Source organism: Bombina bombina, chromosome 3 (genome assembly GCF_027579735.1).
Source record: "Bombina bombina isolate aBomBom1 chromosome 3, aBomBom1.pri, whole genome shotgun sequence".
Classification (NCBI taxonomy): Eukaryota; Metazoa; Chordata; class Amphibia; order Anura; family Bombinatoridae; genus Bombina; species Bombina bombina.
Window position 1 is genome coordinate 954,815,481 of NC_069501.1, and position 19,327 is coordinate 954,834,807.

General features: G+C 37.8%; 1 protein-coding gene across 1 annotated transcript in view; it reads left to right on the forward strand.

Moving 5' to 3' along the window:
• LOC128652563 (general transcription factor IIF subunit 2) overlaps window positions 1-19,327 on the forward strand; it is a 318,545-nt gene that overhangs the window by 55,433 nt on the left and 243,785 nt on the right. The window contains exon 2 of the mRNA XM_053705495.1: window positions 5,247-5,320. Within this exon, the coding sequence (XP_053561470.1) occupies window positions 5,247-5,320 (74 nt within the window). The remainder of the gene's footprint in view (window positions 1-5,246; window positions 5,321-19,327) is intronic.

Consider the following 19,327-nt stretch of genomic DNA (forward strand, 5'->3'; position numbering starts at 1 on the left):
ATGCACGCTACATTAAGTCCAAGGAGGGAGAGGGAGGGGGGGGGAATGTTGAGAAAGGGATCGGGAGGGGGGTAGGGTATTGAGGGGTGGCAGCTACACTACAATTTTTTTTTTTTTTTAATATAAAAAGGGCAATTTTTTAGTAAACTGGGACGTATTAGCAGACAGCTGCCAGCACCTAAGATGGTGGCTAATAGGTCAAGGGGGGAGGGTTAGAGAGCTTGTTGGGGGGTAATGGGGGATCCCACACTTCAGATAATATATAAAAGAAAAAAAAATGCACCTTTATTTTTATACTGACAGACTTTCTGCCAGTACTTAAGGTGGTAGTGACAATTGTGAGGTAGTGGATGGAAGAGAGCTGTTCGAGGGGTGTCAGGGAGGGATCAGGGTGTGGGATGTGTCAGGTGGGAGGCTGATCTCTACACTAAAGCTAAAATTACCCTCACAAGCTACCTAATTAACCTGTTAACTGCTGGGCATAATACAAGTGTGGTGCGCAGCGGCCTTCTAATTATCAAAAAGTAATGCCAAAGCCAAAAAATGTCTGCTATTTCTGAGCAAAGGGGATCCCAGAGAAGCATTTATACAACTATTTGTGCCATAATTGCACAAGCTGTTTGTAAATAATTTCAGTGAGAAACCTAAAGTTTGTGAAAAAGTGAACATTTTTTTTTTATTTGTTCGCATTTGGCAGGGAAATGGTGGCATGAAATATACCAAAATGGGCCTAGATCAATACTTTTGGTTGTCTACTAAAAAAAAATATATACATGTGAAGGGTTATTCAGGGATTTCTGACATATATCAGTGTTACAACGTAACTATCGCTAATTTTGAGAAAAAAAATGGTTTGGAAATAGCAAAGTGCTACTTGTAATTTATTGCCCTATAATTTGCCAAAAAAAAGCAAAGAACATGTAAACATTGGGTATTTCTAAACTCAGGACCAAATTTAGAAACTATTTAGAATGGGAGTTTTTTGGTGGTTGTAGATGTGTAACAGATTGTGGGGGTCAAAGTTAGAAAAAGTTTTTTTTTTTCTCTCCATTTTTTTCATCATATTTTACAAAAAATGTTTATGGTAAATTATAAGATATGATGAAAATAATGGTTTCTTTAGAAAGTCAATTTAAAGGGACACTCATAGCCAGCAGCTGATGGGGCAGGGAGGTTTACTCTGACTTTGGTTGCGGATCATCTTTATCAGCTGGCCCCAATACATGGCAGGAGCCGATCTGGAATCGGCTAAATATAGGATATACACTCTGTTCCACTGATAGATTCATTTTTTCACATACTACTTCATATGTAAGCACCACGCTGGATTTTTTTTTTTTATCTGTTTCTAACATAGCAGTCTTTATTATCACACCCTGACTGCCTGGCTGAGACTGAACTTGGACTCATGTTAAAAAGTTTGGGGATTACCTCTGTGTGCAATTTTCCCCTTAAAGACATATTTTTTTTTTTTTCTCCAATCCTGCTCGTGAGACTTATTTCTCCAAGTATAGTTAATTTCTTGTTCAATAGGCTCAGATACCTTCTAGCTTGACATTTTTGTTCTTATATATTGTAAGCCACAATTTGCTGTTCGCCCATTACATTACTCTGGGTTTCAAAAGTTTAAAAAGCTTAAAAGATTTATATTCTTTATATCATATATATACTCTAAATTGCTACATGCTTATTTCTTTTATGTTGATATGTAGAATAGTATTAAAGAAAATACAGAAAATATGAGGTTTATTTCTAACATATATTGCATAAATGTGATGTAACAGATATGACTATATATTGTGGCAATACGATGGATATGTTCTTTCTTTGTATATGTTTATGACACCCGTATAATACTTTCTCTCTTGTACTGCATATTTAACCTCAATAAAAATTTATTTAAAAAAAAAAAAAATTTTTTTTTAAAGGGACAATGAACCCAATGTTTTTATTTTGTGATTCAGATAGAGCATACAATTTTAAGCAACTTTTTAATTTACTCCTATTTTTTTTTTCATTCTCTTGGTATCTTTATTTAAAATGCAAGAATGTAAGTTTAGATGCTGGCCCATTTTTGTAAACAACCTGGGTTGTCCTTGCTGATTGGTGGATAAATTCATCCACCAATAAAAAAGTGCTGTCCAGGGTCCTAAACGAAAAAAATGAGATGCCTTCTTTTTCAAAAAAAGATAGCAAGAGAACAAAGAAAAATTGATGATAGGAGTAAATTAGAAAGTTGTTTAAAATTGCATGCTCCACCTGAATCACGAAATAAAACATTTGGGTTCAGTGTCCCTTTAATGGCGAGGAAAACTGTATATAATGTGTGGGTACAGTAAATTAGTAAGAGGAAAATTACAGCTAAACACAAATACCGCAGAAATGTAAAAATAGCTGTGGTCCTTAATGGTAAGAAAATTGAAAACTGGTCTGGTCACTAAGGGGTTAAAGGGACACTCAAGTCAAAATAAAGTTTTTATGATTCAGATAGAGCATGCAGGTTTAAGACACTTTCCAATTTAGTTCCATTATCAAATTTTGCACAGTATTTTTATATTCACACTTTTTGGGGAACAAGATCCTACTGAGCGTGTGCACAAGCTCACAGGGTATACGTATACTAGTCTCTGATTCGTTAATGTTTGTCAGAAGAGAAAATCTGCTGCTTATTTAAAATTCAGATTAAGTGTTATTGCATTGTCTTTATTATTTATTTTGTAATGATGTAATTCTACTGCATTGAGTGGTCCTTTAATCTAGACAAATGACTAATGTAGTTTCAGAGCATGAATCAGGACGTAAAACCTTTACAAACCTATGCTTAGTAATAGTCTACATTAATATAATTTATATAATTATAAATAAAGATATTTATATAAAATAACATACACTATGCAATCTTAATAATTCTGTTTGTTAAAAGGCCATAAAAGTCTAAAAATGACACGCTCATCCGTATGGGCATGTAATGTTATAACTATCGACCCACAGAGGAGATTAAACAAACTAAAGCAGGGTTCGATGGTCATAAAATAACATTTTCTAACTGTATAGAGCATGTAATTATTATTATTATTATTATTGTTATTTACTATTATGGCCCTTTAAATGTTTGTTTGCTCTTAAATTAAGAATAAAGTTTGAGCCCCATTTTATGAAATGCAAAAATGCATCACAGTTGTCTGTATGTTTGAGCGGCAGATCATCTTTAAAAATGTATCCTTCTGTTGTAGTTTTTCTAGCGTTTCATTGCCCGGGCGAGCGCATTCTCTTGAGGTTTGTGCTTTTCACTTGTAGTAAGTACTTGTAAGGCGCTCATTGTCTGCTTGTATCTGGTAAAACTAATGTAGTATTATATTGATCTGTAATTACTATGTTCCTACTAGGGAGAGAGAATTTACTGTAAACTGCATTCATTTTCTTCATTTTCTTCATTCTATTTAAAGGGACATGAAAAAGAAAACTTTCAGATTTAAACAACTTTCTAATTTACTTTTATCAAATGGTCTTTGTTCTCTTGGTATATTTTGTTGAAAAGCAGGGACATAAACTCAAGAGCGTGCACGTATATGGAGCGCTATATGGCAGCAGTATTGCAAAAATGTGATTCATCTGCATGAACACTAGATGGCAGCACTATGTCCTGCCATCTAGTGCTCCAGACAACCTCTAGTTATCTCTGCAACACAAATATCATGGGAATAAAACAAATCTGATAATAGAAGAAAACTGGAAACTTTTTTTTTATTTTATTTTTTTATTTTTATGCTCTATCTGAATCACAAAAGGAAATATTTGGGTTTCATATCCCTTTTTAAGTGTCGAGTAAAATTACAAAACCTTTCTCTCTCTTTAAGACTGCTTGAATCTTGAAGAAGAAACATAAAGTGTATAAGTGATTCTGCCCTATGGGTATGGCTAGACGTGTGAATTTGGATCCCAATGCAGAAGAAGGTGGCCGCTTTTGGCATTTGTCTCTTTTTCCGAGCCAGATTTATTCTTGTGAAAGTTCAACACCCTAAGATTTGTGCAAATCCAGAATTTATTGTGTTGCACTTTAACAAGAATAAATCAAGCTCAGAAAAGAGACGAATGCCACGAGCGTCCGCTGCCTTCTTCCTTCGTTAGGATCAGAGTGTGCCCGTCTAGTTATGGCTTTTAACCCCTTAATGACCACAATGTACCCTGTATGTCACTGGTCGTTAAGGGTTTTTTCCGGGCATAATAGCACAAGTCTAGCAAGAACACGCTATTAATGCCCTCCCTCCAGCAGGCTTTGTGGAATAGAGCAGTCTCAACACTGGTGGCAAGACCGCGCTATAAAACAATCAAGTCCCAAAAAAAGGCCAGTGACATACAGGGTACGTCGCTGGTCCTTAAGGGGTTAACCTGTCTACATATTGCCATAGTCCAACTCGTAAGGCCTTCAGTAACTCTCTAGTCAACTGAGAAATGTACTTTGGCTGCAGAAGGCTTACAGTTCAGGAGATTATTTTTAATTATGAAAGTATCATTAATGGTGAAGAACCAAGTAGTGGTTTTACGTTTGATATACATGAAACAGGGGTTCACACATGCACACACTTAGGAGCCTGCAATGATTTTGGAGGGGTTACTTTGGAATTGGAAAGACATATGAACAATACTCCACAAAGTAGCTAAATAGTACATTTTTATAAGCCAGGTTCCTGGATTTGTAGAGTAATAAAGAAAAAAAAGTTAGGAGCCTAAAGTAAAATTGCACGAGCAGTTACTCTTGGAATTTGGTAAACCTGCTCTAAAGAATTGAAGCAACGTATTCCCTTTAAAGTGATGCTCATGCATTTGCCTTACAATGTATAGAGGGATTTAAAGATAAGTAAAGACAGCTGATTGTTTTAGATGTCTGCTTTCTTTGAAGATGCTGTAGACAGGCAATTTTTAAACACTGCCACTTGCAAGCGTGGAAAGTGGCACCGAGCAAATAAACATTCAGATGGTTTGATAGTTTTCCAATTTCTGCTGTAAAGACTTTGTTTGATATTCAAATATAATAGACATCTATCAGCAGAGTGAAGCAAATAGTCACAGGCTAAATTTAATATTTACAGCTTATTAGCATTTTGAGAATTCTAAAACTGTGCCATTAACTATAAATCTGAGTGTGCATGGCCTTTTTTTCTGCTTTTTGATCTAAGTATGAATCATTTTCAGAATCGTTTATCTCTGCATTGTAATTTATTGCTTAAATTATTTTGTTGTTTTAGGTTCCTAAATACTTGGCACAGCAATGGATGAAAGCTACGGGAAGGGGTGAGGTTGGAAAACTGAGAATTGGCAAGTAAGTAACTTTAAAAATGGCACTCAGTGCTCTGCTAGGATCATTTCCCTAAAATGTTTTTGAAGATGAATATTCTTAAAGGAAAATATTACTATATTTTTACCAGTAAGAGAAAAAGTTGCTACTCAGAAAATGACATTCACTCACTGTTAAGATTGATTCTAATGCAAAAATTATAAAGGCAGTGTAACCTAATTTTTTTTTTCTCCCCTTTAATTTGTTCCCAATTAGGATTTCGCATGTGGTAACCCCGCCTATACTGAATGTTTTTATACTTAAAGGGACACTGAACCCAATTTTTTTTCTTTTGTGATTCAGATAGAGCATGCAATTTTAAGCAACTTTCGAATTTGCTCCTATTATCAAATTTTCTTTATTCTCTTGGTATCTTTATTTGAAATACATGAATGTAAGTTTAGATGCCGGCCCATTTTTGGTGAACAACCTGGGTTGTCGTTTCTGATTGGTGGATAAATACATCCACCAATAAAAAAAGTTCTGTCCAGAGTTCTGAACCAAGAAAAAAGCTTAGATGCCTTCTTTTTCAAATACAAATAGCAAGAGAACGAAGAAAAATTGATAATAGGAGTAAATTAGAAAGTTGCTTAAAATTGCATGCTCTTATCTGAATCACAAAAGAAAAAAATTGGGTTCAGTGTCCCTTTAAAGAGATATTAGACACTAGATTTATCTTTGCATAAATGTATTGTAGATAATCCATTTATATAGCCCATCTGGTATTATTTTTTTATAAAAAATGTATAGTTTCTTTCATGTAATTGGCAAATTTCCATGAGCTAGTGACGTAGGGGATATACAATCCTACCAGGAGGGGCAAAGTTTCCCAAACCTCAAAATGCCTATAAATACACCCCTCACCACACCCACAATTCAGTTTTACAAACCTTGTCTCCTATGGAGGTGGTGAAGTAAGTTTGTGCTAAGATTTTTTTTGTTTTTATGATAAGCACTTCTAAGCATTCTGAATCCCAATTCCTCTCAGAGTACAGTGTTTGTCAGAGGGATGTGAAGAGAGTATTGCCTGTTTGATTTTATGGTTTCCCTCGCGGAAATCTTTTCAAGGGTTCTCTGTTATCGGTCGTAGGGATTCATCCTCTGTATACTCTTATATACCATTACCTCTGCTGAAAGCTTTCAGTACTGGTTTGGCTATCTGCTATATGTGGATGGGTGTCTTTCGGTAAGTATGTATCATTATTTAAGACAGTCTCAGCTATGGTTTGGCGCTTTATGTATAAAGTTATAAAGAGTCAGGTCTATGTGTATTTCCCTTTGCAGTCTGACAGTTTGGTTATGGGAATCATGTTTTAGGAAGTTTCTTACCTGGGGTATAGTGTTTTTTCTTTAAAAAACTTGTGGGCAAATTAGGTTTGCAAGGGCGCAAAATGCGGTTATTTATTGCGTCATTCTTGGCGCGATAATTTTTTTGCTGCAAATGTGTGTTATGACTCAAGTTCGTAATTTCCTGGGTCTTAGTTGACACTAGGCTGCTTGGCGCGAAATTTTGTTTGACGCGAGTTGCGTCATTTCCGGATGTTTATTGGCGCCAAAAAATTTCTCAACTTCCTTTTGCGTCGTGCGCCATACTTGGTGCCAAAAAAATGTAGTTTTATTTTACCTCACTTACTATATGCTCCTTGCCTTCTTTATGCTCAGAGGGCTATGCTATTTGCTTTTTTTTGCCAATTTTAGCATTTGCATTTTTTCCCATTCCTGAAACTGCTATATGTGGAAATAAGATATTTCTGTTTAAATGTTATTTTTTTCTTTTACATTTTAAAAAGATGTCTCAATCTGATCTTGTCTCAGAATCTGCTGTAGGAACTATGCTGCCTGAACACAGTTCTACCAAAGTAATAAAAATAAATCCCAGCCAAGGAGTCTTAGAAATATCTGCAAAAAAATAATTTAATGAATGTATATACCTGCATATACTACATAGAGGAAGACAAAAGTAGATGAGAGCTCACTCACATCCACACCTACCCCATCCACCAAACACATCCGTACCATATGAAAAATAAAAAATGATGTATTTCAAACATACAAAATAATAAGCATAAATCAAAATGTACACAAAACAACACCCCCGGGCGTCCCCAGGGAGTGAAGACACACTCCACCTGTAAGAGAAAGAATCAACGATAGTATGGCTTTAAGAAAAGACAAGGGTAATAAACAAAAAAGTTCTCAATCTTTAACTGATCAGATATTGTATCAGTTGTATCCAGAAACACAAAAAAGCAAAGTTCTATTGCATTAGTTGTATCCAAGGTGAAAAACGAAAAAAAAGAGAACAAGGCTCTTGTGAATAATTCAGGATATTGTGAAGAGAAATCGAGTTATGGTATTTAGCCCTTGTATCTGATATCCTGTAGATGTAATAGTATTAGGCTTGCCAAGAAAACTTATACGTGCTGTTAATGTTTATAGTCCATGTCTTTATCCTGTCACGAAGAGATCACACGTAGAAATTGGCACTGGTAAGCATATAATACATTGCTTAGAGAAAACAATATTGTGCTTCTGAATGTCCCTCTGAATATACTATCGAATGAATGGCCACAGTAATGTAATGCAAGTTGCCGTATTAAGGCGAGGTATACTCGTACAGCAAATCCAACCTCACACCCTTTATAGTAGATTCACTCACGGTGTACTTTTAACACAGCAAATAGTAACTTTATTCTCCCAATCTGTGTCGTAACACAACAATAAATCACAGCCAAAGATTCCTTGTTATGTGATACGGGTAAGTTTCTAAGATGTAGCTGAAAACCAATAGAAACAGATGATGTTACCTGTGGCGTCTAGATGCTGGTATGTGTAATGTTACCGTGAGACTTTTCACCGACCTTATCTTCGGTGTGGAAATGGACTGCTGTTACGATATTCCCATCTCGCTCCGTCCGTCTGGCAAATCGTTTGCAAAAGTTAGCGTGCAATGTGGCTACAGTAACACAGGTAAGTTTCAGGTGGTGGCGTCTATGCTGGTTCCGACGCGCGTTTCGGGGACTCCGCCCCTTTGTCAAGGAATGTCCAGCTGATAATCGGAAGGTGTTATTTAAACAAATTCAACAGATTGCCTATTGGATGTTACCTTCACACTCTTCCAACCGTCACAGCATCTACGTATAAACAACTTTTATTCATACTGATATGGCAAACGGATATGTAAAACACTCACAAATATACCACACACACGATATATAATGTACACTGACGCTGGATATGCTCTAAAATAAATCACACACTTAGTGCACACTATATGAATACAAGTGATCTACGCTAAATCTACTCAAATATAAGAAAGCCCGCATCAGTAAAAAATTGATTTGAACACAAAATCTACATTAATCTGATGAATGTTTAATGTAAGTGTATATACTAGCCTATAGTTAATTGAAACAAAATTATCTGATACGACTTTATATCAGAATATGACAATAAATCATACACTTAGTGCACACTATAGTGATATAAGTAATCTACGCTAAATATATTCAAATATAATGAAATATAAGTAAACCCACAAAAGTAAAAGAAATTAATTTAAACACGAAATCTCTGCTAATCTGATGAATGTTAAATGTGAATATGTATACTAGCCTATAATTAATTGAAGCAAACAGTCTAATTTGTCTGATACGACTTAATATCAGAATATAACTAAAATAATGGGCAATCTACTGGATCTTCCCACTATAAGGGGACAAAAATGTATGATGACCCATGGCGTCAAGGACACCTCTACATCGGATGGAGATCAACTGTTGACTGTGTATACTACTATGACACGAGTAAGGGGGACTCATCCCATCCAGATAAGACAAAGAAATATTCTTTATAATGGATTGCCTAGATGCAACTACATGACTGTTTTAAGGTTTATGTAAGAGATATGTGTGCTCATACAATGGATATCAGAGGTGAACATCAATGAATGACATTCAAGAAAGACAGAACTAGTAGAAAGCATATACTGATTAGATGAAGTTCCTCTTCGGTAGTGCCATTCTATAATTCAATTTATTTCCGGACCAGTTTGGTTAAACACCATATCTTTCTCGAATTTGCAGACAAAAAGGTTCGCATACGTTGGTGCTACATTTGAGCCCATTGCCGTGCCTTTTTTCTGAACGTAAAAGGTATCCTCAAATAGGAAGAAGTTCTCATAGAGAATAATCTCAAAGAGATCTTTCATAAACCTTCTTTCACTAGGTGAGTATAATTTGTCCTTGTCTAAAAAATAGAATATGCTTTCAATGCCTAGATCATGGGGAATCAATGTATAGAGGCTAGCTATATCCATAGTCACCAACTGACTATTAGAGGGGACAACCTTAGATGCAATGTTACATAGAAAGTCCGTGGTGTCTTGTAAATAGGACTCTAAATAGCCCAACAGTGTTAAGAATGATGAAGATGCCCCAGTAGCACATCATTTCACGAGATTTGCACATAATAAAAGCCAATTGAGGTTTCAAATAGTTGATGGGGTACCCCCTCTATGTAGAGGTGGGGACAGACAGAAACTATTATTCAGGAAAGAAGCCCAGTGGATCAGGAAACTAGATACCATGGTACCCAAAGGTTTAAATAGGGATATTTCCTGGGGTAACTTTATTTAATTAGTTACCTTTAATCTATTGTGATGGGTCAACAATATGGGGTTCGTATGAGATTCATAAGTGCTTCAGATCACAGGACAGGGAACGGATATATTACCTTCTCACTTATTAGTAAGTCATAGTCCTATTCTTCATTCATGATACTGTGCTTCATGACATCTAATATTCACAATAAGGGACTTCAGCTTGTGACTATGTTATTAAAATACCTAGATATACCAAACTGGTCCGGAAATATATTGAATTATAGAATGGGACTACCGAAGAGGAACTTCATCTAATCAGTATATGCTTTCTACTAGTTCTGTCTTTCTTGAATGTCATTCATTGATGTTCACCTCTGATATCCATTGTATGAGCACACATATCTCTTACATAAACCTTAAAACAGTCATGTAGTTTCATCTGGGCAATCCATTATAAAGAATATTTCTTTGTCTTATCTGGATGGGATGAGTCCCCCTTACTCGTGTCATAGTAGTATACACAGTCAACAGTTGATCTCCATCCGATGTAGAGGTGTCCTTGACGCCATGGGTCATCATACATTTTTATCCCCTTATAGTGGGTAGATCCGTTAGATTGCCCATTATTTTAGTTATATTCTGATATTAAGTCGTATCAGACAAATTAGACTGTTTGCTTCAATTAATTATAGGCTAGTATACATATTCACATTTAACATTCATCAGATTAGCGGAGATTTTGTGTTTTAAATCAATTTCTTTTACTTTTGTGGGTTTACTTATATTTCATTATATTTGAATATATTTAGCGTAGATTACTTATCACTATAGTGTGCACTAAGTGTATGATTTATTGTCATATTCTGATATAAAGTCGTATCAGATCATTTTGTTTCAATTTACTATAGGCTAGTATATACACTTACATTAAACATTCATCAGATTAATGTAGATTTTGCGTTCAAATCAATTCTTTTTACTGATGCAGGCTTTCTTATATTTGAGTAGATTTAGCGTAGATCACTTGTATTCATATAGTGTGCACTAAGTGTGTAATTTATTTTAGAGCATATCCAGCGTCATTGTACATTGTATATTGTGTGTGTGGTATATTTGTGAGTGTTTTACATATCCTTTAGCCATATCAGTATGAATAAAAGTTGTTTATACTTAGATGCTGTGACGTTTGGAGGAGTGTGAAGGTAACATCCAATAGGCAATCTGTTGAATTTGTTTAAATAACACCTTCCGATTATCAGCTTGGACATTCCTTGACAAAGGGGCGGAGTCCCCGAAACGCGTGTCAGAACCCGCATAGACGCCACCACCTGAAACTTACCTGTGTTACTGTAGCCACATTGCACGCTAACTTTTGCAAACGATTTGCCAGACGGATGGAGCGAGATGGGAATATCGTAACAGCAGTCCATTTCCACACCGAAGGCTACGTCGGTGAAATGTCTCACGGTAACATTACTCATACCAGCATCTAGACGCCACAGGTAACATCATCTGTTTCTATTGGTTTTCAGCTACATCTTAAAAACTGTTACCCGTATCACATAACAAGGAATCTTTGGCTGTGATTTATTGTTGTGTTACGACACAGATTGGGAGAATAAAGTTACTATTTACTGTGTTAAAAGTACACCGTGAGTGAATCTACTATAAAGGGTGTGAGGTTGGATTTGCTGTGCGAGTATACCTCGCCTTAATACGGCAACTTGCATTACATTACTGTGGCCATTCATTCGATAGTATATTCGGAGGGACACTCAGAAGCACAATATTGTTTTCTCTAATCAATGTATTATATGCTTACCAGTGCCAATTTCTATGTGTGATCACTTCGTGACAGGATAAAGACATGGACTATAAACATTAACAGCACGTATAAGTTTTCTTGGCAAGCCTAATACTATTACATCTACAGGATATCAGAAACAAGGGCTAAATACCATAACTCGATTTTCTCTTCACAATATCCTGAATTATTCACAAGAACTTTGTTCTCTTTTTTTTCGTTTTTCACCTTGGATACAACTAATGCAATAGAACTTTGCTTTTTTGTGTTTCTGGATACAATTGATACAATATCTGATCAGTTAAAGATTGAGAACTTTTTTGTTTTTTACCCTTGTCTTTTCTTAAAGCCATACTATCGTTGATTCTTTCTCTTACAGGTGGAGTGTGTCTTCACTCCCTGGGGACGCCCGGGGGGTGTTGTTTTGTGTACATTTTGATTTACACTTATTATTTTGTATGTTTGAAATACATCATTTTTTATTTTTCATATGGTATAGATGTGTTTGGTGGATGGGGTAAGTGTGGATGTGAGTGAGCTCTCATCTCCTTTTGTCTTCCTCTATGTAGTATATGCAGGTATATACATTCATTAAATTATTTTTTTGCTGATATTTCTAAGACTCCTTGGCTGGGATTTATTTTTATTATATTAGTATTGAGTCTAGGACCAGACTCCATCCCGTGCCGGAGCACAACATAGCATATAGGTGGTGCGGTCACTCCTTGAGTATTTACAGTTCTACCAAAGCTAAGTGTATCTTTTGTAAGCTAGTGGAGATTATATCTCAAGCTGTAGTAAGAAACAGTTGTCATGATAAGCTTTTGCATGCAGAAAGGTTTCTATTAGTGCTAGTACAGTATCTGTTCCTTCAACATCTAAAGTACATGATATCCCTGTTGATATAAAAAATGATATTGCTGATGCGATACAGAAATCTATGGCTGCTATACCTCCTTCAAATAAACGTAAAAGGTCTTTTAAAACTTCTCATAATACTGATTAAATTTGTAATCACCGGCAACATACTGATATATCCTCCTCTGCTGATCTCTCTGTTTCAGAAGATCCTACTTCAGACATTGACACTGATAAATCATCTTATCTTTTTAAGATTGAGTATATTCGTTCTTTGTTAGAAGAAGTGTTGATAACTTTGGATATTGAGAAGTCTGGTCCTCTTGATAATAAATCCAGTAAACATTTAAATTCTGTCTATAAACCTCATGTGACTACTCCTGAGGTTTTTCCTGTTCCTGATGCTATTTCTGATGTAATTGCTAAGGAATGGTCTAAGCCTGGTACTTCTTTTGTTCCTTCTTCAAGGTTTAAAAAGTTGTATCCTTTGCCAGTGGCTAAATTAGAGTTTTGGTAAAAAGTCCCTAATGTGGATAGGGCTATTTCTACTTTTGCTAAACATACTACTATTCCTATGGAAAATAGTACTTCTTTTAAGGATCCTTTAGATAGGAAGATTGAATCTTATCTAAGGAAAGCCTATTTGCATTCTGGCTATATTCTCAGACCTGCCATTTCTATGGCTGATGTTGCGGCTGCATCAACTTTTTGGTTGGATAGCTTAGCACAACGGGAAAATGACTGATTTGCATAGCATTGTTCATTGTTTCAACATGCTAATCATTTTATCTGTGATGCTATTTTTAATATCATCAAGATTAATGTTAAATCTATGTCTTTAGCTATTTTAGCTAGAAGAGCTTTATGGCTCAAATCATGGAATGCTGACATGGTATCTAAATGTAGGTTACTATCTCTATCATTCCAGGGTAATAATTTGTTTGGTTCCCAGTTGAATTCTATTATTTCCACTATTACTGGGGGGGAGGGAGTTTTTTTGCCTCAAGATAAAGTCTAAGGGCAAATCTAAAGCTTCTAATCAGTTTCGTTCCTTTCGTCAGAATACAGAACAGAAAAAACACTCCTTCCCCTAAGGACTCTGGCTCCAATTGGAAGCCATCCTCGAGATGGAATAAATCCAAGCCTTATAAGAAACCAAAGCCAGCCCCCAAGACTACATGAAGGTGCGGCCCTCAATCCAGTTCTGCTGGTGGGGGGGCAGATTGAAGTTATTTCAAGACATTTGGGCAGGTTCCGTTCAGAATCATTGGATTCAGAATATTGTCTCAGGGGTATCGAATGGGTTTCAGAGTAAGACCTCCTATGAGAAGATTGTTTCTCTCTCACATCCCAACAAATCCTGTTAAAGCTCAGGCCTTTCTGAAGTGTGTTTCAGATCTAGAGCTTTCAGGGGTAATTGTACCAGTTCCACTTCTGGAACAGGGTCTTGGTTTTTATTCAAATCTATTCATTGTCCCCAAAGAAGGAAAATTCTTTCAGACCATTCTGGATCTGAAGTTTTTGAATCAGTTTGTAAGGGTCCCAACTTTCAAGATTGTGACTATAAGGACTATTCTGCCTTTTGTTCAGCAAGGTCATTACATGTCCTCAATAGACTTACAATATGCATATCTCCACATTCCGATTCATCCAGACCACTATCGGTTTATGAGATTCTCTTTTCTAGACAAGCATTACCAATTTGTTGCTCTTCCATTTGGCATAGCAACAGCTCCAAGAATGTTTCTGAAGGTTCTCGGTGCCCTTCTATCTGTAATCAGAGAGTAGGGTATTGCGGTGTTTCCTTATTTGGATGATATCTTGTTACTGGCTCAATCTTTTCATTTAGCAGAATCTCGCATGAATCAACTTGTGGTGTTTCTTCAAAAACATGGTTGGAGGATCAATTTACCAAAGAGTTACTTGATTCCTACTACTTTCTTGGAAAGTGTTTGTTTCTTTTGGCTATCTGTTCAGCTAGAAGAGTTTCCAAATTGCCTGCTCTCTCTTGTGAGTCTCCTTTTCTGATTTTCCATCAGGATAAGGCTGTTTTGCAGACTTCGTTTAAATCTCTTCCTAAGGTTGTAAATTCTAACAACATTAGTAGGGAAATTGTTGTTCCTTCCTTGTGTCCTAATCCTAAGAATAAATATTATATCAAAGCTTCTAAAGATTTCAGGAAGACTTTTTTCTGGTACAAGGAAAGGTCAGAATGCCTCTGCCATTTCTTTGGCATCTTGGTTAAAGCTTTTGATTCACAAGGCTTATTTGGAGGCGGGACAGTCTCCGCCTCAGAGAATTACAGCTCATTCTACTAGATCAGTCGCCACTTCTTGGACTTTTAAGAATGGGGTTTCAGTTGATCAGATTTGCAAAGCAGCAACTGGGTCTTATTTGCATACATTTACTAAATTTTACCATTTTGATGTATTTGCTTCTTCTGAAGCAGTCTTTGGTAGAAACGTTCTTCAGGCAGCTGTTTCAGTTTGACTCTTCTGCTTATCATTTTAGTTTTTTTTTTCTTGAAATGTATGAGAGACTTATTTTTTTGTGGATTTAATTTTTTCAGCAGAAATATTTTATTTATCCCCCCCTTTCTAGTGACACTTCTGTGGTCTCCCACATCTTGGGTATTTCTATTCCATACGTCACTAGCTCATGGACTCTTGCCAATTACATGAAAGAAAACATAATTTATGTAAGAACTTACCTGATAAATTATTTTCTTTCATATTGGCAAGAGTCAATGAGGCCCACCCTTTTTTATGGTGGTTATGATTTTTGTATAAAAGCACAATTATATTTCCAGTTCCTCTTTTTGTATGCTTTTTTTTTTTTACTCCTTATTTTATCACCCCACTACTTGGCTATTTAAACTGAATTGTGTGTGTGGTGAGGGGTGTATTTATAGGCATTTTAAGGTTTGGGAAACTTTGCCCCTCCTGGTAGCATTGTATATCCCATACGTCACTAGCTCATGGACTCTTGCAAATATGAAATAAATAAATTTATCAGGTAAGTTCTCGCATACATTATGTTTTTGCTTATTTTTTAAGAACATTGTGCTGATTTTCAGACTCCTGACCAAGCCCCACAGAGTCAGATGTATACTCACGTTTACAGACTCCTGCAGGCTCCTGTTTATCTGTCTTTTCATATGCTGGGAAGGGGGAGGTGTCTGCTCTTTATGTTTACCCAGCCTCTTTCAGTGGGTTTCCCAGACTACCTCATCAACCGTGCTAAACTGGGAGCTTCTAAGTAAGTTTTTTTTTTTTTTAAGGTTTTATACTGATTTTTATATCGCTATCTATGCATATTCTTCTTTATAATAGTGTATATTACATACAGTTATTTGGAAATTGGTGTATACTGTTCCTTTAAGTATAGACTATAGAAGAGCTGTGTAAACAAAGCCTGCAGAAGACAGTACATTTCCAGTGGGGCTTAGGAGAGAGAAATAAATACAATTTTAATTTTCAATTGTTCTCTCTAAGTATTGAGCTTTTGATATACAGACAGAGATAATAAAAAGAAGCGTGTGGTGTGTACAGAAAGTAATAACGTAAGTAAATTTAATTTCCTTGCAAGCTCAACCCATATACAAAAATAAACATAATTAAGCAATTTTTCATACATTTTATACATTGCAGCTGGTATAACAAGTAATTGGAAACGCATACAAACAATGTTACAGTATATTGTCCCTTTAATTACACAAATTAGTTAGATCATTACATATTGCTAACCATAAAAACTAGGGGGTTGATCACAATCTCAGCTGGGATTGTCTGTTTTTTGTTTTTTTTTTCTTCCAGTGATAACAATCCCTAAATAGTGATGTCCCGAATAGTTCGCCGGCGAACATAGCTTGTTCGCGTTCGCCGCGGCGGGCGAACATATGCAATGTTCAGTCCGCCCCCTATTCGTCATCATTGAGTAAACTTTGACCCTGTACCTCACAGTCAGCAGACACATTCCAGCCAATCAGCAGCAGACCCTCCCTCCCAGACCCTCCCACCTCCTGGACAGCATCCATTTTAGATTCATTTGGAAGCTGCATTCTTAGTGAGAGGAGGGACAGTGTAGCTGCTGCTGATTTAATAGGGAAATCGATAGCTAGGCTAGTGTATTCAGTATCCACCACAGTCCTGAAGGACTCATCTGATCTCTGCTGTAAGGACAGCACCCCAAAAAGCCCTTTTTAGGGCTAGAACATCAGTCTGATTTTTTTTTCCTGTGTAATCTAATTGCAGTTTCCTGCCTGCCAGCATGTGTGTCAGGCTCACAGCGTATACTGTGCCCACTTGCCCAGTGCCACCACTCATATCATAAAAAAACAAAACACTTTTTTGACTGTGAAATAATAGCAGTCAGTTTCCTTCACACGTGTGCGTTTCAGGGCCTGCCAGGGCACAGTTTCTCACCAGTGCAACTCATATCTGGTGTAACAGTAGAGTACATTTAAAAAAACACCTAGAAATTTGACTGTGGAATAATAGCAGTCAGTTTTCTTCACACGTGTGCGTTTCAGGGCCTGCCAGGGCACAGTGTCACACCAGTGTAACTCATATCTGGTGTAACAGTAGAGTACATTTAAAAAAAAAACTAGAAATTTGACTGTGAAATAATAGCAGTCAGTTTCCTTCACACGTGTGCGTTTCAGGGCCTGCCAGGGCACAGTGTCACACCAGTGCAACTCATATCTGGTGTAACAGTAGTGTAGATTTATAAAAAACAACACTTTTTTGACTGTGAAATAATAGCAGTCAGTTTCCTTCACGCGTGTGCGTTTTAGGGCCTGCCAGGGCACAGTGTCACATCAGTGCAACTCATATCTGGTGTAACAGTAGTGTACATTAAAAAAAAAAAAAATAGAAATTTGACTGTGAAATAATAGAAGTCAGTTTCCTTCACACGTGTGCGTTTCAGGGCCTGCCAGGGCACAGTGTCACACCAGTGCAACTCATATCTGGTGTAACAGTAGTGTATATTTAAAAAAAAAAATTTTTTTTGACTGTAATAGATTGAATAGCAGTTAGTTGTCTGCAAGAGTGTGTGTCAGGCCTACAGTGTCTACTCTGCCAACTTCTGCCAGTGCACAGTGCCACTCATATCTGTTGTCACAGTAGCTTGCACGCATAGTACCAATAATCGAAAAAAAAAACCAATGACAGGCAGAGGCAGGCCACCCCGCAGGGACCGTCGTGGTCGTGGTGCTGTGATTCCCTTTGGCCCTAGAATAATGCCAGTGTTCAGAGGCCACGTACCCTGAACTCGAAAAGTTCTGAGGACATAGTTAACTGGCTAACACAGGACGCCCAATCTTCTACAGCTTCCGCTCGGAACCTTGACGGACCATCCTCCTCCAGCTTAGCTTTGGGCACCTCTCAAGTTACCACTCGCCCGCCTGCCGCCACCACCAACACTAGCACCACAGCCGCTTCACTTGATCTGTCAGAGGAGTTATTTACACATCAGTTGGAAGAAATGAGTGATGCGCAACCATTATTGCCAGAGGATGTAGATAACAGGGATATGTCTCAGTCAGGCAGCATTACACACATGGACGTACAGTGTGATGATGATGATGTTGTACCCGCTGCTGCTTCCTTTGCTGAGTTGTCAGATACAAGTGAAGCGGTTGATGATGACGATGCGTCCGTGGATGTCATGTGGGTGCCCGCTAGAAGAGAAGAACAACAGAGGGAACGTTCAGATGGGGAGACAGAGGAGGACGAGACGAGTTGGAAGCAGGGGGAGGTCGTCGCAAGGAGCTAGTGGCACAGTCAGACAGCATGCATCGGCACCCGGGGTCAGCCAGACAGCACGCCAATCAACGCATGCTGTTGCCACCACCAGAATGCCGTCATTGCAGAGTTCAGCAGTGTGGCATTTTTTTTTGTGTGTGTGCCTCTGACAACAGCAATGCCATTTGCAACCTGTGCGAAAAGAAACTGAGTCGTGGGAAGTCCAACACCCACATAGGTACAACTGCTTTGCGAAGGCACATGATCGCACATCACAAACGCCTATGGGATGAACACATGAGTACAAGCAGCACAGAAACTCAAAGCCGCCATCCTCCTCCTGGTCCAGCATCTTCAGCCACATCAACCACTGCTGTCCTCCTTGCCCCCTCTCAACCATCCGCCACTCCGTCTCTCGCCTTGAGCAGTTCCTGCTCATCTGCCCACAGTCAGGTGTCTGTGACATTGGCTTCTTACGCTCAAACATGTCCTTGGCAAAGTCACCCCCTTGCCCGGCATCTGACAGCTGGCTTGTCTGAACTCTTAGCCTGCCAGCTTTTACCATACAAGCTGGTGGAGTCTGGGGCGTTCCAAAAATTTGTAGCTATTGGGACACCGCAGTGGAAGGTACCCGGCCGGAATTTCAATGCACAAAAGGCAATCCCCAACCTGTACTCGATTGTGCAAAAGGAGGTAATGGCATGTCTGGCACACAGTGTTGGGGCAAGGGTCCATCTGACCACTGATACCTGGTCTGCAAAGCATGGTCAGGGCAGGTATATCACCTACACTGCGCATTGGGTAAACCTGTTGACGGCTGCCAAGCATGGAATGCGTGGCTCTGCAGAGGAGTTGGTGAAACCGCCACGACTTGCAGGCAGGCCTGCTGCCACCTCCTCTACTCCTCCTACTCCATCCTCTTCCATAACCTCCTCGGCTGAGTCCTCTTCTGCTGCTGCGTCTTGCTCCACATCAACGGC